General features: G+C 39.7%; 1 protein-coding gene across 2 annotated transcripts; it reads right to left on the reverse strand.

The window, feature by feature from the left end:
* Positions 1 to 572: 572 nt before the first annotated feature.
* Positions 573 to 22,480, reverse strand: ankrd33ba (ankyrin repeat domain 33ba). 2 transcript variants are annotated; one of them, XM_008396114.2, is made up of 7 exons: positions 22,186 to 22,480; positions 21,516 to 22,003; positions 12,873 to 13,002; positions 12,342 to 12,482; positions 8,760 to 8,901; positions 7,970 to 8,168; positions 573 to 6,390 (listed from the first exon to the last, which is right to left on the reverse strand). In XM_008396114.2, the coding sequence occupies exons 2-7, from the start codon at positions 21,957 to 21,959 to the stop codon at positions 5,845 to 5,847; spliced, it is 1,602 nt and encodes a 533-aa protein (XP_008394336.1). In that variant the 5' UTR covers positions 21,960 to 22,003; positions 22,186 to 22,480; the 3' UTR covers positions 573 to 5,844. The 2 variants fall into 2 exon arrangements, with proteins under 2 accessions (XP_008394336.1, XP_081457640.1); XM_081601514.1 differs by having other exon boundaries at positions 21,516 to 22,480.
* Positions 22,481 to 23,179: the final 699 nt, after the last annotated feature.

Genomic DNA, 23,179 nt, shown 5'->3' on the forward strand with positions numbered 1-23,179 from the left:
CTGATATCTTAGCATTTGTAGCTTTTGGACCATCACAAAGCCCATTAGGTTTATTCCCATTTAATTATTTCTTACTCTTCCTTTTTAAGTGAGTTTGAACGCCTCATTCCAGTCTGTGTTATATGACTTCTGTTTAATCCATGGTGCAGCGGAAATGATGCCAAAAAACCTTAAGAAAACTGCAGCTTCTGGGAAACAACTGAAGGATGCTTTGTGTTTGGTCTAAACATCAAATAAGCCGTTTATTGAATACAAAGATGAACTATCAGGTCAAGGTAATGATGTGCTAATATTAGGATAATTACACAACATTCCATGCTAAGAGAATTTGTTTGGGCTGCAGCATAGCGATTTATTTGCACATCGGCAACAGAAACCCCATAATTCAATTTTTTTTTTTTTATTTAATAAAACCAAATCACTGCATTTTTTTTTATTACTCATTTTCTTACAATTCAAATCATTTGATGCAACACTAATTTTCAGGAGACAACAAAAAAATGTATCTTATGAAGAAATCATTATCTGTGTTCATGTAATTAAATTGAAAAGGTTTCCGTTTTGTTCTGTGCTTCTTTTTTTTCTTTTTCTTTTTTTTTAAGTGAATCACTTTAAATGTTAAAATCTTGAGTCATTGAAGTGGACTTGGGTGTTAGGTGTGGTTGTCGTAGTAAATAAAGGTTTGGAATATCTTGAATGAAACCTTCTCCAGCTGTTTTTTTTTAATTTATTTATTTATTTATCTGCAACACTGTGAAAACGTTTCACAACTCAGGCCACATTACAAAATTTCCAGTTAGATAAAGTTGGGACATTCGGTCTTGGAAGAAAAAAAAACGCTACCTAGTCCGACCTGATGCATCATCTCGGGTTTCTCACCTGGAGCATCATGGCGTCCTGTGGTGAATTAGCACTCTGCACCGGGGGGGGATAAGGGCTCAGGTGGCGCTGTGAAATGAAACAGAATCATCTCTCCTGGAGCTGTTTTCCCCTCCACACACACACATACGCACACACACACACACATATACAGTGTGCACCAGGTGTTGGGCGCATGTAATCCATCTTTACACAAGCATCTGCAACCAGGTGTTCTGTCAGCTTATGTTAGGCCAATAAAGCAGTCACTGCAGGGCCGAGCCTCGATCTGCACACTGAAACTCCCCCAATAAAGCAGACCCAATCTCCTTGACTGTCTCATCCTCTTGCCAGACCTTATTACACTGGCTGGATGAAAAGAGTCCGGACGACGACAGGCATGCAAAGATGTATGCTCCGCATTTCAGAAACCGCCCTGTGCACAAAACGGGGAGGCGGCGAGAATCACGTTCAGTGCTCCGTCTGGACTTTTCTGTCGTTCACCTGGATTTCTCCGGTAGAATGTCAACCGAACCGATCAGTGAACAGAAGAAGCTGTATACGATGACGTTTATTTTCTGTGCTGTTTTAAGAATTATAGTACCGTAGTTTTTTTTTTTTTTTTTTCCCCACAATGATGGGGAGTGAACAAAGCCATTCTTGGTCACGCTTCCAGATAATTAATTCATATTAACAGCCGTCTCGGTCAGCTGGGCACTTCTCTCTACGCAGCGAGAGACGGTTGTTTAAGTCGCAGACTGATTTCCGGTCACAAGACCGGTAAGCTTCATAGTCTCGAACTGGTGCATTAAACACGGCACGGCTAAAACATTAGCAACTGGGTAAAATGTAAAACTTAAAACAGAATTCATACCAAAAAATATTCACTCCGATCCACATCATTTTTTTTTTCTTCCTTTCTTGTGGATACTTTGATAACGCACCTGGGATAAAATGTCAAAATTATCATGACATTTTGGCTCCAGTTTAACTAGAACTAGCTGAAACGGTGTTATCCCCAGCTGGAGCTGCAGCACCAGCTCATGAAGGTGCAAAGATGTTTTTTTTTTTTTTTTTTCAAACTCAAAGGGAAAGATTTTCTTTTCAGAGCTGCTCTCATCCAAGTGTCCTTCGCGTTTTTTTTTTTTTTTTATCAGCACAGTCTACATTTCCCTCAATGCATACAATTTAAATCTGCTATTTTTCATGCTGATTGCAAAGTTAAGACAATCATTTATTCATACTGTTCATTAGGAAATATCTACTTCATTTTTGATTGCATCGCAGTAATTATTCAACCCTCCCAACCTCAGCAGAGTGATGTAACGAATACGGTTTGTGCTAAAAGAAAAAAAAATTGGTGAAAGAATAATGAAGTATGATATTAACAGAATTTACCTTTTTTTTTTTTTTTTTTACAAGAAAGCCATCTTATTGGGCAATCTACATTTAATCAACACTCAACACTCTTCCATCACTGTTGTTGAATTAAACTCAGTGGATTTATATTATCATCTCTCTGTTTTCTGTAATCAAATGTTTATCGAAATTAGACGAGAATGTTTACTTTATTCTTTATAATTTAATTGAAACTGACAGCAATTGTTTTATATGAGCAAAGAAAATGCCTGGTTCAAAAATGATTTGAAATCAGCCTTTCTGAAATGGCTCCTTGTGAAATTATTCATACCACATGACTTCTTTCATTTTATCAGTTTATAACCACAAACTTGTGATTACTTTCTCAGATTTTTATTTGAGAAAGAAACACAAAATGGTGTACTTATAAAGTAAAAAGCAAAGGATATACAATATATTTTACAAATGTAAGTCTCAGAAATGTGGCTTATATTGTATGTTGCTTTCAGTGCCCTTGAAACAATATTTTGTAGAGCTATGTTTCCCTGTAATTACAGCTTTAAGCCATTTCCTGGTTCTCTCTCTCTGCCAGTTCTGCGCATCTAGAAACTAAAATTTATGTCTGAATTTAAAAAAAAAAAATACACAAGTTTAGTCACTTTGGATCAGAAATACTTGAAAAAACTCTATTCTCCAGTCTTCTTAAGTGGATTTGTGTCTGGATGAATATGCACCTTGTTGTGTTGGTTTATCACAAAACATGTCAGAACATGGGACAATTGAATGAGTCTGAATACATTTAAAATGCATTTGTGATTCTCATTTAATATATATAATTAGCATGTTGCCTTCTTCCAAAACAACCCAGCAGAGGGCGCCAGCAAAGGATTTCCCCCTCTGAGTTTTGAAGCCTGGACAAAAGCGCTCGGTTTGTGTCCAACCACAGTAAAATCAGGTCACCCTGTTTAAACCCCAGCCTGAATCATCACAGTGTGACATAACAGCTGCCACACGTTGAGTGGAAGGTTATTTTGCTGCATCTAAATTTCACTGAGCGATTTGGGTTAAAGTGGGAGGGTGGGAATAAGAGGAGGGGCGGCCGGGAAGGCTAGAGATGGATTGCTGACCAAGCCAGTGACGCTTTATAATCCCAGGCTGGAATCTAAGCCAACAGCTGTTTGAGACACGATGACCTAAATATTATCCGATGCCTTCAGCGGCTAACAGGTTTTGTCCCGCTCACTAACGTGTGAACCAGAGTTTATTTCTCTGCATTCTGCTAAATAAAAAGTGGAAGTCGCGGCAAAAGCCAGATGAAATAACAATAAGCGTATCAAGAGTTCATCTGCAAATGAATGTCGCTTCAGTTCACCGTCAGTGGAAGTTCTGCACGTCGAAATAACTTGTGATTACCGTACATAATAGCGTCGAGTGTATATTACAGCACACAGCATTGCTTTTATGGATTTCGTTAATCCTGCGTGCCCTGAAATGTGCTGTCTGCTCATCTTTTGTCTTGTTCAGCTGATTTCCTTTGGGCAGTGTCTAAGCACATTGCCACTCTGAATTCAGTGAATTTTGTTTGATGAAACCGTTTGGCTGTGCAGAACCCTTGTAACCCCTTAGCAACTCATCACCATGTATATTAGACACACGCTCTTGGATGGCACTTAAACCGCAATCGCCGTGAGGAGTAAGGACCGTGAAATTGTGCTCTCAGAATTCCAGCCGATGTTATATTGCGGCTCTGCGTGCTTAAATCAAGCTTATTTTCGCCCCATTATTCTAACTGTTTTAAAGTTCAACCAGCAAAGTGACCTCGTGCGGTTCAATGGCTTGTCTGGTCTAAATCAGAAGCGCAATTTGTCAGAAACGGCTCAGCTTGATACTAACAAAGACTCGGCTGCTAATTTTAGATAATTTCCAGAATTTTACACGTTGGCTCTTAACAGATACGTACGGTACTTGGTTTAAATGCCATTTGGCACACTTAGTAGAAAGCTGACTTTTGTCCTGGCATGATTCTGGCTGGATATTTGACCACTCTTCTTGTAACAAATGATAGAGCTTGTTAAAATTGGCTAGTTTTCTTGTCCAGATGCCATCTTTAGCATAGACTGGTGTTCAAGTTTTACATCAACACTGGGAGGCTGCAGAACAAAACACTTTTTATGTTGCTACTCGCATGGACTAGCCAAATCTGGAGAAAAAAATGGTCAGGACGGACAGTTTAGCTGTTTGGACACAATAACAGAAAGATTGTTCAACAGTGGTTAAACTTTAAACTTAAGAACTATGTACCAACAGTTAAGCATAGTCATCATGCTGAATTCAGCACCTTACATGGACTTGTGGAAAAAGCTGGTCTAATTCTTCAACTTTACATCAACTGAGTCAGAGAATTTCAATCAGATTGAAATTCGAATACATCTGGTTGCTTGAACAGTTCAATAATCCTAAGCAGTGAACTGGTCTGAAATGGATAAAGCAGGCTAAAACGAGCTTTTTAAACTTGTATTAAGCCACATGGAAAAATGATGGAACGTGCATGACGGACAAGTGTGTGTGAACTAATTTAGATCATTTCACATTCGTGCCCATATAATGACCGTATGTTACTTTTTTGACGCTCTCTGTATTGCGATTAAGCTCTGTTTAATTATCTATAAACAGGCAAAACAGCACTGCGGTTGACATAAACGGTTACCTTTTCTTACTTTCAAATGCAGCACATATTGGATCCAATGGTGGTGAGCAACAAATGTTTATTTCACATCATCCATACCCTTCATACCTCAACGTCACATATCTCTCATTGCATAATAGTTTATCTGAAACATAAATTTGGTTTTGTCTTGTAAACATGTGGAGAATATTTGAATGTTTTATTTGATCTTATTGCTTTAAAGGTTTTTTTTCCCCCCAATAATTCTGCCTTTGACTCAAACGTCAAAACTAGAAAACACGTATGCAAATCAATGTACACACTGAATAAAAATACCTTCGAAAAGCAATCATATCTCTAGTACAAAATATATATGTATGTATTCAAAATACATTCAGACTAAGGCTTTAAAGCAGTAAGCATTCTAAAAATATATATGTATATATATCCTGCAAATGCATTTAGGTCCTTGTATTTGTGTTTCAATTTCTCGGCCGACACAAGACGCTTAATCCGTAAATGTTTCAAAGACATGATTCCAGAATATTGCCATCCAGGCGATTCCCCTTTTCGAGGCAGGAAGAGATGAACGTGTTTCTGCAGTAGGAGAGAACGTCTCTTCCTGTCGTCTGTTCTACAGTGTGCCAAACTAAAAGTGCATTGCTGATGCGACAACTCAACAACTCACAACTCATCGAAGCAAAGTGTTGGCCGTCCATTTGAAAGCAATAAATATTACAAAATAAATTATCTAAGAACAAGTTAATGTGCCAGGTCTGCAGGGTGAGTCTCTGACCACAATAAAGCTCTCAAAGTAGTGTTTAAGTAAAGTGTCTCGATGTATAATCTGTATGGTTCAAAATATTCCATCCAAATCTTTCTGGCTTTGTGATCTGTCCAGGTGTTGTTGTTGTTGTTGTTGTTGTGAGGATTTGAAAAGAAGCTTCCCTGAGGTAATTGTATTATTTCCTTTTCCCAGCTGCGATGTGTCTCCTAGTAACAGCCTCCAGCCTTTTTCTCTCCGCTTCCTCTGCCTTCCTTCTCTCTTCTTTCAGCTCCTTGTAGCGCCACTTGGGGATCTGCAGCAGGTTCCCCCCTCCGTCTTTGGCGCTGCTTTTCCTCCTAATCGGTTCTGGTTCATAGGTGGTGGAGGGGGCCTTTGAAATCCTCACCTTGGGGATGCTTAACCCTGGCCTGACGCTGCTCCTCCTCAGCACCATGTGCAGCGGCAGCAGGCTGGTTCTCCGCAGCTCCAGGGCCTGCATGTGAGAGACCGTGCCCAGGCTGGAGCTCCTGTGTCGAGGCACCGCTCTCTGGACTTGAAGGCTCGACCGGCGGTCCTCGGAGTTCTTTGCCACCAGGGTGACCCGTGAGTTTTGGAAAAGTTTGCGGTGGCTGTCCACCCTGTCGGGGTTGGCGCACAGGAGCTCTTTGGCACGCTGCTTGCGGACGATCTCTGGGACTGCGTAGCGACGTTTGCCCACGCTTGGAGGACTATCGGGACACACCTGAAAAAAAACAACAACAAAAAAAAACAGAGTGTTTTATGATTAGTAGAAATAGCTGTGCAGCACACAGTGCAGAAGCATCAGTCATAATTCTGGATGTTCTTTTTTTTTAACAAGGCTCAATTACTCTTTTGTATTTTGCTGTACCGGTAATCCTGCATGGATAAACTGCTTATGGGATAATGACGGAATTAATTATGTCCTGTCATTAATAAGAACAGAGAAATTATTGATAACACAAAAAGATAAATCAGACCAAGACTCATCCTTTAAAGTCTAATTACCTCAATTCTTTAAGCAGGCAGCAGAGAAACATAAATTTTGAAGGCATGCTGTATGTATATCCTTACTCCTTATGAGCTAATTGCGCCGCTTATCACTGTTTTTAAAGTGCCTGGCAAACACATGGAAAGCCCTTGAACTTTTTCTTCTTTTGTGACGTTGCAGCATCAAATTTCAGGGACGTTTTATTGGAACGCAGGAAATTAATGTCACGTGGAAGCAAAAGTGATTCATGTTTTTCAAAATCGTTTCCAAATAACAATGTGAAAGAACTTTCATTAATCCTGCTTGGTCGATATTTCACGGAACCACACTTCAAATATGGCTTCTACCAGCTACAAGCACCTAGAGACAGACATTTTTAGTCATTCATATTTGCAGAAAAGCTCAAGCTCAATTAGGATTGATGCTATCTGACCAGTGCAATTTCTACATGGTTTGTGGAAATCTTTAAATGGAACTTCAACAATAGCTTTTCTGTTTGGTAGTCTTTTTTAAAGGCCAGATTGGTAGACTGCATAAATAATATTTATTCCATCAACACATCATCTTATCTGAGCTGTGAATTTCTGCAGCTCTTCCAGAGTAACCATGGAGCTCTTGGTTGCTTCTCCCATTCATCCTCTCCTTACTTAGCCTTTCAGTTTGTTTGGGTAGGTTTAGAGTACATGTTACTCCTTCCATTTCTTAAATAAATATTGGATACTGTAAGATGTTCAAGGCTTGGGGTATGGTAACATGACCTAATCCTGTTTTAAACGTCTTTTGAAATGTTTTCCTGACCTCTCTCCAGTGTTCCTTTGTCTTACACTGATAGTGTTTGTCCTCTAATGTCATCTAAGAAAACGTCGGAGGCCTTTACAGAACAGCTGTATGTTACGGTATGTGTATACCGAGTTAACTCATTTTCTCTGTTGACTATTTACTAATTAGGTGACTTCTGAATGCAGTTGGTTTACTTTGACATCGGAGTAAAGGCAAAGTAAAAGTACACCACACTGGTTCATTTTTATTAGTTTAAAAAAAAAAAAGCTAACCATATTTACATTCCACTTTACAGTTATTCCCTGCTTCGTGTTGGTCTGTCACATACAATCTAATAAAACATACTGGAGTTCGACACAGTAACGTGAAAAAATACAAAAACCTAAGGGGGAGGGTGAACACTTTTATAAGTAATCATATGACTTCAATTTGAAAACTTTTGCCATTTTTGTGAGAAGAGAATGTAATAAGGACACAAGACTGTAAAAAACTATACACGTCGACGAGATATTCTCATAATTTAAACACTCACGGTGCGACACGCCACAGCAATAAAAGGGCTTCTCATGGCAGTAGTGACAGACACCAGGTGGTCGATAACGCCTTCTTCCTCGGGGTTGGTGACATTTGCGATGTTGAAGACGTTGCGCACCGTGTCCGAGAGGCGCTTCAGACAGCCGCGGGGCTCCTGGGCTCTGGCTACCAGGGACGCCAGTGGGGGCCACTCTAGACTGAAGGGAGTATATTTTTATTACAATCCACAGCACCATCCACACCAAGCGATTTATATTTATTATAAATGCATTATATAGAAGTTTTCTATATTGCATGGTTTCCTTATAGTTGAGGATTCTGTTCTGTGTTTTGTGTCTTTCGGGCCAAGCCCAGTGCGTGTGCGCAGCACCAAACAGTCAGAGATTCGTCTGGCGTCGTTTCTCCTAAAACTGCAGTCGCAGTCACTTCTGCGAAATCACAAAGCTAAAGAGCTGTCAGCACAGTTCAGTTTATATATAACCATCTGGCGCAGATTGAGGTTCTTCAAAATAAAGATGCTGATTTGTAAAGCTTTTGAAATACATTAAGTCAGCTCCTCGAGGGAATAAGAACTGATTTGCATTAAGTTCTCCACAGGTTTTTGATGGTACAACCCTGTCGAGTTTGAAAGAAAATATACACCAGGCAGTCAGAGATTTTTTTTTTCTTTCTTTGCTTTGAGTCTTGCTTACATCCATAATATTTTGTTTGTACAAGTGACCTCCTCACTTTGCATTCACTGTGGGGGAGGAATTTTTGCAATATGACAGTTTAAGTGTGCCTTTTACCTGTATGTGTCACAGTACTGGAAGGGATAGGGCCGCTCCATAAGACGTGTCATCACCCAGGCCGTTTCGTAACGACCCGTAAACAAGGCCCATTCCCTGGCAGTCAGGTTCCGACCAAAGTCCCTTGCATCCAGGGAAGCTCCTAGGGGAAGAAGAGGGAGAAGGACGAAGCTCAGTGGACAATACTTAAACTACAGTGTCACAATGTTATGTTGCAACCGCAAACCTCAGTGGATTTTATTTCCGAGATGGATACCTAGCACTGGATGAACAAACCTTCTCTGCAGTGAAACGCGTACAATGCAGGGGTGAAAGTAAGGGGGTACGGTCGGGTACTGCGTACCCCTAAAAGATTTAGCGGGGGTACGCAGTACCTGCAAGAGAGGGGAGCGGCTGTCTGCTGTAAAACATGAATGGGTTCACTGTGCAGCCGTGAGTTCACCCACTAATCAGCCGTGACTGATTAGATTTTCAAGAACAATCTAAAACACGACTTAATCAGTTAATAAATAACTTTTTTTCCCATTTCATATTGTTTCTGAACTGTTCGTGCTTTGCTAGAGCAGCGGTGCAATATGTCGATCGCGGAAGGTTTTGAGTTGACTTCGGCATTTGGTGACAAACTGAACGCCGCCAGGACGCTGACACCAGCACGTCCTCCTCTGATTGGCTTATCAAACCATTCATAACTTTAGAACAACAACAACAAAAAAACCAACAAAACATGTTCAAATTAATGACCCAACAGCAACAATAATCTCAGTGATTATTGTTTCAACAAGGTGTTGCGCAATTCTGTGCGTTTCGGTTCCATTACCAAAATAACCAGCAGAGCGGGAGTTTAAAATTAACTAGTCAACTACCGCTGTGTTCATGAGAGGATTATTAATGACCGCAAAATAAATATCAAGCCTGAAAACCTGATATCGTAACGGACTCAATGTTATATTTTTAACGTAATCTCGGGTTGGCTTGTGGAGCGCAGGAGGTTGCCATGGAAACGGGTGTGCTTAAGTGAGAGAGAGAGAAAATGTGCGAGTGGTTTTGAGTTGATCACCTGTTCGGGTTGTTTTACCTTTGCTGTGGCTCTTTGCAGCCGCTGTAGTTTCTGAACGTTCAATAAACGACAAACTTAGACTAATTAGCTCGTTCTTTGTGAGTATACGTCATTTACAACAAACATCAAACACGGTAAATATGTTTTATTAAATATTTAACAAACAAATGGCTTCTACCGCGATAATTGTGTGAAATTAAATTAATTGTCTAATACAAAAAAATTGTTTGGTGCTGTTGGGCTCAGAATCTAAGAGGTTTTTCCTTTATATCAAACAATTTTTTTTGGCCTCTTTTTTAGTGGAAATATTGATGTTGATGATACTTTCTCCAAAATAACTTTTTTCAACTTTTACAGTTCCACTGTTGAAAATAAGGCTCTAACATTCACAAATGACATTGAAATAAAATCCAGTCCAACATCTGGTTTGAGGTGATTCCTCTGGATCCTGTTGGAGGAAAAATATCCCCAACTTCAGAAGATGAGCTTTTAACCTAACAGAGCTCTGTGGTTCCTCCTGTCAGTATGAGAGTCAGGGTGACGAGGCGCCATGTTAGGAAGAGAAATGGAAGCTGCAGGATCTTCAGAACAAACACGTCATGATGCTAGGCTACTGATTATCCCTCTGTCTGGACACAGGATCAATATAACCAGTTTAAAAGCTAAAATGAATGGTTATATGCCAGACATGGAAAACTGGGATGCTCTCCATGTCATGATGTTCAGGATTTAGGTCTCATGGCATCTCAAGGTGTCAACATTCAACATTGAAGTCAGTGGGCTGAAGGAAATACAGCTTTATTTTGTAGCAATTCAAGAGCTACCAGCTTTTATCGCTTCGCAAAAAAATTAATCAGCACAGAAACTCTAAAGCAAACAAAGAATCTATATATATATATATATATATATATATATATATATATATATATATATATATGTGTGTATATATATATATATATATATATATATATATATATATATATATATATATATATATATATATGTACTATGACAACTATATATATATATATGTCATAGTACACATATAGTTGTCATAGTACACATATAGTTGTCATAGTACACAACCTCCAAGTCTTTTTTGTATTGTGTCTACATTTAGCTCCATTCATCACCCTAGCAGTTTTGGACTGGCTTTCATTTACATTGTACCAGGGGTGAAAGTAGTTTTAAATTGGGGGTACTATGACAACTATATATATATATATATATATATATATATATATATATATATATATATATATATATATATATATATATATATATCCTGTCAATACTCTCATATTGACAGGAGGAACCACAGAGCTCTGTTAGGTTAAAAGCTCATCTTCTGAAGTTGGGATATATGGAAGGTTCTCCTTCCATTACAAAACTAAACATAGAGCCAAAGCTACGAAAAGGAACGTTTAGCGTCAAGGCTTTCAGAATGTAGCACAAGTAGCGCCGCTGGAACATGGGTCGCCTTAAATCATTCTCAGAAAAAGCGTAAGCGATTAAATACTCAAGCACGTTGATCCCTTTTCCAACACAATTCTTCTCAAAAAAGAAGAACCTATTTCAAGATCTCCACGTTCTAATGGTTAAGAATGACGTCTTTCATTTTCCTCTAAAGTCAAACCGGGAGAATGAGAACTACATCCGTCCCCAGCTTTACCATTTTCCTCTTGCAGGCCCAAAAGTCAGTGGGATATGCAAACAGTACAACCTCACTAATATTAGAACACAAAAAAAGCCTAATGGAAAACTCCAGGCATAGTCTTCACAAGACTACGACAACGTCTTCATTCCACCCAACCGTAGCCATCACCATCGATGATGACTCTTTGAAAAGCTTAAGGTTGTGAAAGCTGCAGCAGAATTCTAATTCAAATTCATTATACATTTTTGAGTAAAGTTTAAGAGCTACATAAGCTGAAGAAACTCTTATTATTTTGCATCCACCCAAGGCTGAAGGATATGAAGGGGAGTATTGTAAGGCTCGTGACTCATGTTCACAGCCGCATTCAGAAACACTCTCACAGCACTGACTATTAGATGTGTACAAAATGAAATTTTGACAGTAAAATGTTGCCAGGCACTGTTATTCTGGCAAATTCCTTCATCACTCGTTTTTAAAATGATCTGAAAATTTTATTTTCGTGTCTTTTAAACGTATTAAAAATATTGTTCCAACTGGAATGAGAAGTCTAGTTCAAGGTCCAGACATCTTATTCAGAGGGAATAAAAATTCAAGTAGTTTATCCCATCGCAGGTTTAAAGATATAAATGTAGTAATTATGGATCACCTCAAAAACATATTGAGTTCTTAAAGTAGCAGAATCAGATCATTCACTTTAGGAAACACTTTGGCATGTCTCCGCTTTTCCGTTTCTGAATATAACCAAGGATTAGAATTTAAGGAAGATGATACGAAGAAGACAAAAGGCCATCTGCGTCCGTCTTGGTCAGAGTGTGCATACATACGAATGCATGTGTGAATGTGTCATAAATATAAGTTCTGTGCTCACCTGCCATCATGAGCGAGCGCACGCACTCCACCCTGCCCTGCATGGAAGCTTTCATCAGAGCAGTAAAGCCGTGACAATTTCTTCTCTCTATGTCCAGCCCACAGTAGTAGTTCAGCAAATAGTTGGTGATTGTTATGTGGCCTTTAAGAACAGAGGAGAGAAAATAGCAGGTTCCGCTTACAGACATCAACTGACTATATATAAAAATGTTCTTGTCTTCTACAGAGGCTAGGGAAATGCTTGCCGGGGCCAAAAATCACATTTTGTTTGCAGTGTTTTGCATACGAAGGACCTGGGCCAATACGGACACCGAGACAACACACTTATCACTTCTGTTCTAGCCCGAGTGGCGCTAAAGCAAACTAGTCTGCGCATTTGTCTGTGTCAGCATCAGTGCCAAAGTGCCCATTTGCTGCATTTGTGCGAGCATGTGTCAGACAGTGCTGTGACGCAGCCTGGAATTATGTGTGTGTTAATGGTTTGTTAATGTGAAACCAGCCATTCGCACGTGTGTTTCTGCCTGCGTGCTACCTGCTTGCGCTGCGGTGATGAGAGCCGTGTTTCCCTCGCTGTCCTGCCAGTTGACGTTCAGGTACGGACACTGAGACAGCGCTATGACGACGTCCACGAATCCTTGGTAACATGCCACCAGCAGCCCTATCTGAGGAGACAAAGTGACAGGAGTAGAGGAGAAAACCAGGGGTGGGGGGAACAGGAAGGAGGAAAGACTAAAGGTTACAATCAACAAAAATAAATAAATAAATAAAAATTCTGGAGGTGAAGCAAAGCACAAGTGCTGACTTCCAGAGTGTTGAGGAAATATAATCAAGGCTGTATGAGAGGTAGTCGCAAAAGACAAGAGGACCTTTGTGCAGCTTCAGAGAAGCAATGTCTCTGGTTGAATCTGGCATCTGATGTGCTTTCACTGTGAGACCCCGAGGTCAAAGGAAAAACAAGTTGTGCAACCTCATGTTGACATGTACTTTTATGATGTGTTTTCATGCCGTTGCCAGCAGAGGTGTCCTTTTACACGTATGTGTGGACAAACGTGTAAATGTTTGTTTTTGAGCAAGAATGTCTGAGCACGGTAACCTGGGAAACTCCTGTAAAAGTTGTCCGCTCTCTGGCGGGTAGGTGGTCACCCCGGGAAATCAAAGAGGGCTCTTAGCAGGCACCCTATAGCTTTACCGTATACTTTTACAGACGTCCCTGCAGAAATATTTTCAGTTTGATCTTAAGAATCTGTAGGATTTCTGTCATGACTCATGGCTGGCTCTACGAAACTCTTGCCTGGTTTGAAGGTCAAAGGTAATAAGTGGATAGATTTGCTGAAATTAATGACACGTTGACGGCCTATAACATCATATCTTAAAGACTGTGGCTGCAGGGTAGGGAGACTTCATGTTGGTGAAGCTTAGAAGACTGAAGGGAAACTGCAATGGATATGTTTTCTGCAAATGTATCAAGTTGGAGAAAAATCAAAAAATGTACTAAATTCAGACAAGTGATTTGATCACCTTACAACCCCAAAGCTCAATGTATATTAATTGGATTTTATGTGACAAACTAGTAAAAAGTAAGACACGATTGTGAGGAGGAGCAAAAATGATTTCAGATTTGTTCTGACAGTCAGGATTTTTTGTTTTCTTCCATTTTCTTTAAACAAGCTTTGAGTTCATGCACTTCGTGCACCACAAACGCAGGAGTTTGGAGGCAAGTCTCAACCAGCTCTGCCCACCTGGAGACTGAATTCTTCACACGAGTTCTGCAGAATGGATGAAGAACATCTGTAAACAGCAGCATTGAAGTCTCACAATAGATCCTCAATTGAATTTATCGATTTTATTTAAAACAATATGATTTGATCTTAAACAGCACCTTATAAATCTAGCTAGTTCAGGGTTGCCGCCCCAGTTTGTTAAAGGCAAATGCACACCGCACATGTTTTAGACTGTCATTTGTTAAAAAACAAAAAAACAAAAAACAAAAGCCTGGGATTATTTTTGTTCCACTTTACAACTATGTGATGAGGTTTTGTTGGTCTAGCACATACAATTCCAAAATGTGGAAAAAGGTCAAAGCGAGTGTAAGGGATCTGATCATTCATAACAGAATTTTATTAAAAATGTTTGTACGTTCATCTGAAATGTCTAAATGTAATACATAAATTATGCCCTACAGATGATTTTTTATTTTTTAAGACAAAACATTCTATATGATTCACCTATAACACAACCCAAACTGCAAACAAGCAAGGATGTCAGCCAGCAGATGATGTAGTAACTGTAATGTCAGCCTGAGGGCAAGGATTCACTGAGACTGCCGGACAGCTTGGAAGACTCATACCTACACTGGCACAGTTTCAAATAATTCTGTTTAGACACTCTCTTGTCTTACTCTCGTTCACACTTTCACACCAACACACAGAAACACACATCCTTGGCAGTCCTCCAGCCTTGCTGTGATGTACTTAAACAGCATGCCCTGCAGCACGTCTAGAGCAATCTCGGTCGTCTGCCTTTACTCTGTTTGCCTGTGAATCTCTCTCACAAACACACATGCAAGTATGTCACCTTTTTTTTTTTCTTTTTTTTTTTTTTTATCGTTTCCGGTCTGATGAGTTGTACTCAGCGAATTTCTCCTGTCACCAGTTTTTGCACTATACAGAACACAACTCGAGACAACACTCCCATCCCTAACCCCCAAAGCCTCCAGCAACCCCCCCCCCCACCCCACAAGAAACACAGCAGATAAATCAGCGAGGAGTCCAAAAATATAGTTTGTTTGTGCCAATATTTACAGGCACTTTGTGAAAAGAAACGTAACTTTATTTTCTCACAATCTGATATTAAATTAGACTAAATCAAAAGAAATAACAGAAAGAAAACTGTAGATGCCCACAAGTAAGGTTGATTCTGGTCTTCATTCCAGAGACGTAAAGGTTCCAAAATTCAAACGTATTAATCCTCAGAGGAGACAAATGTTGTGGTGCAAAATACGTGTACTGATCTCTAGAAAAGAAAAGAAAAAAGGTGAAAAATGCTGACTTAAGCTGATGGGAAAGTCTCCATATTTACAGCAAAACAACATGGGGTGATAGGCCACTCAGCAAGCAAGAAGCAGTTACTCCAAAAGCAACGTAAAAAGTCAGGTCACAGTTTGCAAATTCACTATTAAACAAAGGCCTTAGGTTTGATCTCAAGAAACCTGAACCAAGACAACACTCATTTTGAGCATAGTGGCCATTGTTACATTAAATAGCATCATGAGGTCAGACCACTAGGAAGTACTGAAGCAACATTTAAGCATTAGCATCAGCCAAGAAGATAACACTTTGCAACAAATAGGCATCCTAAATGGACGGTGATGCTAAACATACCTCCACATTGGCTACCATAAAACTGAAATAACCAGTCTACATTTGGAATGAATATTATGCCCAAGAGGCACAAATACATGGATCAATACCAGCCTGATGTAAGGAATGAGAGGAATGACGATAAACAGGAAACAGGTGTACGGCAGAAACAAAAAAGTGAAAGCACTAAAAAAAGAAGTGCTATGTTCTGTACTTCAACATTTTTCGTATCATTGAAAACGGAAGATATAAAATGCCTAATAACAACAAATGTTGCTAAAAGATTAAAGACAACGCTTCCAAACACGCCAGCTAATAGATAAAAAGTATTTCTAACACACACATATGCGTGTTGATCCACTAGATGTGATATGAGCTTGGCTCGTATCAGATCTCTGCTGAACTTAATTAGGCAAATATCGACTGGTTCAGATACAAAAGAGACTTTTTTTCCCAAGTAGTTTCTGATTATGTCACTGAATATATACCTTCCATAACTCTGATCTAATTCCAAGTTCATGGGCATGGTCCTTCTTCCCCTTCTGTTTTTTTTTTTTTTTTTTTACTTATTTCAGCTTTCCTGATTATGCTTTTACTGCTTAGATGTGGTTCACCATTTTGGCCAGGCTTTGTCATTATTGTTATTTCCTTCAGTTTTCAGTGGTATTAGAACTCTTAGATACTCCTACATAATGTGGCCTCAGACTAAACAAGTTGTAAAGCAGCCTCCCGTGGCTATGTTTCATCACTGATCCTGAACACAGTCTATCGCAGCTGCCAGAGGGCAACACACAGGGTACATCATGTACAGGTCAGCAATCTATCACAAGGTTAGAACAAAGAGACTGAAAATAAGCAATTTTACCCACGGTCAATTTAGTATCACAGTAGCAACTAACTTGATCCTAAATTGAGTGTACGACTGAGTGCAACTGTAATAGTCCCAGTCAAGATCATTTTTTATGACATTACAGTGCTTCGGAAAGCAGCGAAGAAACTGCCCATAATTTGAGCTATTTCATCAAAACCATCATCAGCTGATACCAGATGTTCAGAGATCGCTGAGGCACCAGGCACTGTCACACTATGGAAACAAATAAAACTCCACCATCTGCCTCAATGCAGATCTATGCAAATGTGTGAACAGGTCATTGCTTTATATATATATATATATATATATATATATATATATATATATATATATATATATATATATATATAATCTTCTGTAAAGATTTGTTATTAACCACATGCATGCATTAAAATGTGTGAAACTGTGGGTTGAACAAATTATACACACATGAAGTCGTAAACACACTCACTAAGTAATCTGGGGAATATCCAGAGCTTAGAATAGAAAGGCTTAGTTCCATCAGTCAGAATGACACGGAGAGAGGGGGAAGGGAGGGGGATTGGAACTTTGCATCCACATTTCATGTTGTTAAACTGCTTGCAAAAAGAGTGAACCAACACTGGAGTTGTCAAAAACTATAGTTTAGCCCAATATATTTGCTAAAAGTCCATACATACAGGTGTTGTAAGCGTAAGCACTGCTCCATTTCAACTGGTGCTGAAAGCGGTTTGAATCGGAATTTTGGGTTCTGTTTGTAAATTCAGACCGGAGTTAAATATGCAATTGTTGGAGCCAATCAATTTTTATTGATTTAATTTGCTCGTATCAGTAAGTTGCCCACCTGTCTTATAATGACACTCACAGGAACACTTAGCAAATTGTAAGAAACAAGGGTCGGTTTAACATCACTGTCTGATGCAGGAAAATAAAGGCAAAGGCAAAATGTGCTTGAAAATCCTGCTGATTGTGCTGAACCTCCACTCCAGAGGAAACCAACCGCTTGCCTTGTAGGCTTCTTCCTCTGCCACAAACCATTCTAACTTCCTCCTTATCTTCTACATCAATACTTCCCCACATTTGTTTTGCACGTGTTCAAATTAAGCATCGGTGAGAGCTACGGACGACTAACATCTCTGCAGCCTGCATGTCCAGTGACTAGAATGTGACATTTGTTTTAGGAAACTGCTCTGCAGGGAAACAAACTCTCCATGTTGTCCTCAATCACATACATCAGTAGCACCACTGACACAAATGCACCAGGCCACATTTCTGTCAATACCACCCCGTTAAATGTCTTGCTTTCCACAGCTGAGCTTTTACATGGCCATATCAAATCTGATGTGTATGACTGTCGCTTTGATTTTTCCACTTGTCTGTATTTGCTCGGAGCATTGTGCTCGCTACCATCTGCAGTGCCAGATTTCTGTTTCTATTTGCCCATGCCTCATTTGTCTCTCTTCCACTTTGCCAGCTGGTTGATTTCTGTGTTGGTCAGCTGATTTTCAGGTTTGCAGCACAAGCTGCGGTTTGGTTTGTCGCCTGTGGTCTCACAGCTCAAGCCTGCTGTGTCAGTTTTAGTATCAGTCAGCATGAGTCACCTAATATCAAAGTATTTTTAAAAAATGAAAATAAAATGGTTGTGTTCTGATGGACGTCTCTGTGTGTGGGTAGTGGGGTGGGGAAAGCAACATAGAAGCTGCTAAAAGGCTTGTGGCCTAATTTAAGCTGATAGCTTTCTGTGTTTGTGTGTCTCCTGTGTTTTGATTAGAACATGACAACCTGACCAACTGAAGGAGGCAGCGTCTTAAACAGAAGCACATGTGCCTGTGGGTGTTTACCATTCCGCTTCTCACAGATTATCTGTGTCCATTTATTAAGTTTTAACATACGCAAATATTGGTGGAAAGCAAAATGTCGCGCACTGAGTTGAAACACGGCGCCGGTTTGCAACGGTTGGGGCGAAGAATTCAAATCTGCTCTGAAGTTTCATCAAAAAGATGCCCAAAAAATAGTCCTTGGTGCCTCCTCTGCCTGTCAAGTTTCCACCACAACCGCAAAAGTCTAACTTAACAGAGACAGCATTTGTTTTATTTATCGCATTGTCACCATTTATCCTTCTGTCTCTCAATACTACACACCAATCTGGACCTGGGCAGAAACTCAGTGATAAATCCTAACAAATAACTACTTTATAAAAGAATCCGCTGAAACTCTGGCAACTTCACAAAGTGTGAGCATCGCATTTCTGGAGTGAGAAGTTTTGGTTGGAGCAAGCCAATTAGTGCTTTATCTTTGCATTGCTGTTGTTAGTGTTTGTTTATTTATTTATTTATTTATTTATTTATTTATTTATTTATTTATTTATTTATTTATTCGCCCACTGGGTCCGGTTAAAGCAATGCAGGATTTGCTTTTTTTTTCACACAACTATTTTGATGGTTTGTCAGCATACAGTACAGAGAAAATGCATGAATAGCCATAGAAGCAATATATTATCACTTGTGCTTTTTTAAGACACTTAAAACTTTGTTCAGATATAAGATCCAACAGAATATGGGAAAATCTGTAAAAACATAATAATAATAATAATAATAATAATAATAATAATAATAATAATAATAATAATAATAATAATAATAATAATAATAATAATAATAAAAATAGGGGTGCCAGCAATCAAACAAAGCATCTTTCTGGTCCTGTTATTGAGCAACTTCTACCACTAACACCATTAAACAGATACAATTGAAACCAGTAAGAATAGAATGTAGTTGCTGTTCAACCTAAAGGAATCACACAACCATGGGAAAAGAATGCTGACAGGTGCAAATGCATGCATTTGTATTGCAAGCAGATAGCTTTGAGCCACAGAATGTAGTGCCTAAAATAGAGCTATGAAAAATAATTATTTAAGCACAGAAACTAAACATTGTGAGTTACATCAGCTGGTACACGAGTCATTATTATTCTACAAACTAATGCATTCAATTGCTATTCAAATTGTTTTTTCAGATACCATGCTGTTTAAATTATGTGCATGCAGCCATATATAATGTTTGATATATATATATATATATATATATATATATATATATATATATATATATATATATATATATATATATGGATATATATAGATATATATATATAATCTACTACCTAATACAGTGTGCTGCAACAGAGACATCCATCCATCACCCCTGTGGGATTTATGGCATTACAATGCATGAATGGTTAAATTGCTCTTGAGCAATCTAATAGTACCGTATTGTGGATATGTAATGTGCTTACCCAAAAGCTATTACATTTTATCTGTAATACGATGTTATGTCCAATGCGTACGTTATGTGCACGTGAGAACCCAAAGCTCATAAAGGATGCAAAGTTAGACTGAAAATGGGAAGCGATGCGAGTTCGTCTCCTTTCCATAAAATGAGCTGTCATGCATGAGTGCATGCGCTATCACTGCAAACGATTTGTGAAATGTTTCAGACTGTGAACGGTTGGGGGGGGGATTGTTCAGATCTGAATTATCCAAAAAAATACAACATAGAAACTAGGACTTTTTATAAAAAAAGCTTGAAGGAAGAAGTGCTTGTCGAGTCATCACCCCTTTTGAGCAATAAAGTGAGCCACAGCTTGACTTAGTGTCTTTCTGAGATCCTAAAGGTTTGGTGACCTCGAGTAAAAGTATTGCTAAAGTACAAATCCAAAACATTATGTGTTATAATGGCGTAGCAAGTATCTGTTATTCTGATGCTTTTTAGATGGTCTTAGCAAAAGTACGGAAGAATACGCATCAAGTAATTTGATCTGTAATTTGCAAGTGCATATACCAAGCCCAAACAGGTAGGAGGGTGAAGCAAAGGCAGGAACTCCGAAAATATTTGGCAGGAGATGGCTTTCCATGTAAACTCGGCAAGCTTGGGCCTCCTTGGGTAACGCTGAAAGATTTGTTGCAGGTGAAAGGGGGAGGTGGAGGGTGTGTTGATTCGACATGTTTCTGTGCTGGAATGAGGTATCGTGACTTCGTAAAGTACTGGCAGCTCAGGGAGGATTTTTCTCGCAAAATCTTAGATGGTTTACAATTTTACGTAGAGTGCTCATTGCACAAAATATTCTAGAGTCTTTTCATATTCAGTGACATACGTCTCAACGCATGTTTGCCGCTTGATTAGCTGGGCTTTCTGATTCAGCAGAGGCTGATTTTAGCCACTTCACAGATAAGTTCCTGATTTGCCAACTGCGGCTGCCAAAGTGTTACCTTAATAAGACTGTGTGGCGTTCCTGTTTGTGACTATCAATATTTTTGTAGCTCAAAATATTTCAGAATTCAATATATTTCTGTGTGGCATGCAAGCAGAACGTGAAAAATATGTGATCATTTCTTTGAGCCATCTAGCCAGCAACAAGTGGGGGTGGGGGGGAGCAGAGGGGAAAGATCCCTGATGCATACAGGCCTAGTTATAAGTCAGTGGTTACCTAGAGATTTTACCCTGCATCTCATTAAAATGCCTTTAAACCGCAGCATCAGTAAGATGGAAAATGTTCAGGGTTTTGAAACCGTGTTTTTATAACTCCGGTATATATATCTCAATAACCAGCCCATGCCTTGTCCTTCTCACATCCTTAGACAACGAATGTCAAGGTTGCACATGACATTCGTTGGATGTAATAAAAAGTCTGACCGGATACTTAGCAAAAGCCTGGAAACAAGTAAGTAACCCAGAGCAGAAAGCTTAGGCTTAATTATCTCAACACCTTCTGAACCTGATGCTCCTTAACTACACATGCTGCACTGTAAGGCCAAGGTGTATCTCTAGACATTTGTAAGATAAACTCTCCCACTGAATGCAAAAACTTCAACAAGGTTATCAATTTGTTTTTCTAATAAATTAAAAAAAAAACAACTTTGTGTGCACCGGTTCTGAGGAGTGCAAGAGGCCTGGCATGTGCTTCATACCCGGTTATTCCTGTCGGTCTCCTTGACCTCCTCTTCCTTCACACCGTGTCGTATCATTATCCGGACAATCGCCGCGTTGTTAGTGCAGCACGCCTTGAAAAAGGACAGCGGCTCCGGGCTCTCCGGAGACGGGGAGCGCTCCGAGTCCGCGAACGCATCATCCGGAGGATAGAAAGAGTCGTCCGACGCGATGCTCCGACAGTCCTCCAAGTCCTCAAAGTCAACCTCCTCGAACTCATCGCCGTCCTCCTCGCTCCCCTCTTCGTCCTCGCCGTCCTCTTCGCAGGACCCCAGGTAGTCCTCCTCGGAGTTGGACTGGGGCTCCTCGGTTATCGTCGGGTGGACATGGCCGATGTTCCCCCCAACTTTTTTCTGCTGCTGCAGCTGTTTGACGCGCAGCGACGAGGCGCTTCCTCCATCCCTGTCGTCCGTGATCAGCACCATCTAACCCCCGAGCCCAGGGCACTGTCCGCGCGGTGGAGTGCAGCCTGGCTCACGGTACGCGGGCATAACAAACAAACAAACAACAACAAAAAAGTCACTTATATCGCACACGACAGCCTAAATGCACACCAGTTTTAAATATTTGCTTTTAAATAGACTGCACTGCTTGAAAAAAAGACAAAAAGTTGCGCCTTGATTCAATGAAACCGTTAATCATTCTCCGCACATGAAATGATGTTGCAGTGGCACAGATGATCAGTAAAACGTCCCCCCTCGAAGTTCGATTTCCCGTTTCTCCTTCCGAAAGCGAAAGCACGCTCTTTCAAACTTATATATTTGGAGAGCACGCAGAAGACTAGTTAGGGTCTGGGTATATTTCTTCTCTTTCTTTCTTTTTTTCAAAATAAACGGCGTTTTCAGCAGAAAGTAAAAATACTGCGCCGAAGAGACGTGTCCCAGGCAGGGCGGAGAGAGCCGCCAGCCTGTTAACCCATAGTCACCTAATCCGATTAGACGCAACTGGGACCTCTCTCTCTCTCTCTCTCTCTCTCTCTCTCTCTCTCTCTCTCTCTCTCTCTCTCTCTCTGTGTGTGTGTGTGCGTGTGTGTGTGTGTGTGTGTGTGTGTGTGTGTGTGTGTGTGTGTGTGTGTGTGTGTGTGTGTGTGTATGTGGGGTATGTTTTCTAGTAAGAGATAATTCGACTGGACCCAACCGACACTGTTGTCAAGCATGGGTATTTTTAGGGTTTTCCAGTCTGAAGATTTACATCTTTGTTTTTATTTGCTAGTTCCTTTACTTATTTGTTTTTGGTATAACATTACACGCATATGTAACCCACCAGGTTTCCTCTGAAAGGATGCTGAATGATATATGGTCTAGAATTTTTAGGTGACTTTCTTGTCCCCCCCCCTACTCCCCCCAATATTTCAATTTAAATCTAACTTTGAAAAAGAAAAAAAAAAACATTGTCATGCACTATTAAAATTGTTGTGTTAAGTAAATGCAGTTTTGTTTGGTTTTTTTCGTTTGTTTGTTTAGTTTTTTCATAAAACAGAATCACATCTGCACTGATTTCACACAACTGGGATCTGGTTTTGGGTTTGACCCAGTGTTCTGAGTGGGTTATGCATTCGGATCAGAAAATGGGTCAGCAAGTGTGTTGAGGTTTTTGTTGAAAAGAAAATAAATCTCTTAACTTATTGAACACGTAGACTTAATAT

This window comes from Poecilia reticulata, chromosome 20 (genome assembly GCF_904066995.2).
Source record: "Poecilia reticulata chromosome 20, P_reticulata-male-v2, whole genome shotgun sequence".
Lineage (NCBI taxonomy): Eukaryota > Metazoa > Chordata > Actinopteri > Cyprinodontiformes > Poeciliidae > Poecilia > Poecilia reticulata.

Excerpts from the sequence above, each read along its gene's own strand:
- ankrd33ba (XM_008396114.2), bottom strand. The coding sequence starts at position 21,959 with ATGGTGCTGATCACGGACGACAGGGATGGAGGAAGCGCCTCGTCGCTG. Across the intron at positions 12,483-12,872 it reads CATCACCGCAGCGCAAGCAG|GCCACATAACAATCACCAAC; the intron begins GTAGCACGCAGG and ends CTGTTCTTAAAG. Across the intron at positions 6,391-7,969 it reads TTGCTGTGGCGTGTCGCACC|GTGTGTCCCGATAGTCCTCC; the intron begins GTGAGTGTTTAA and ends GTTTTTTTTCAG.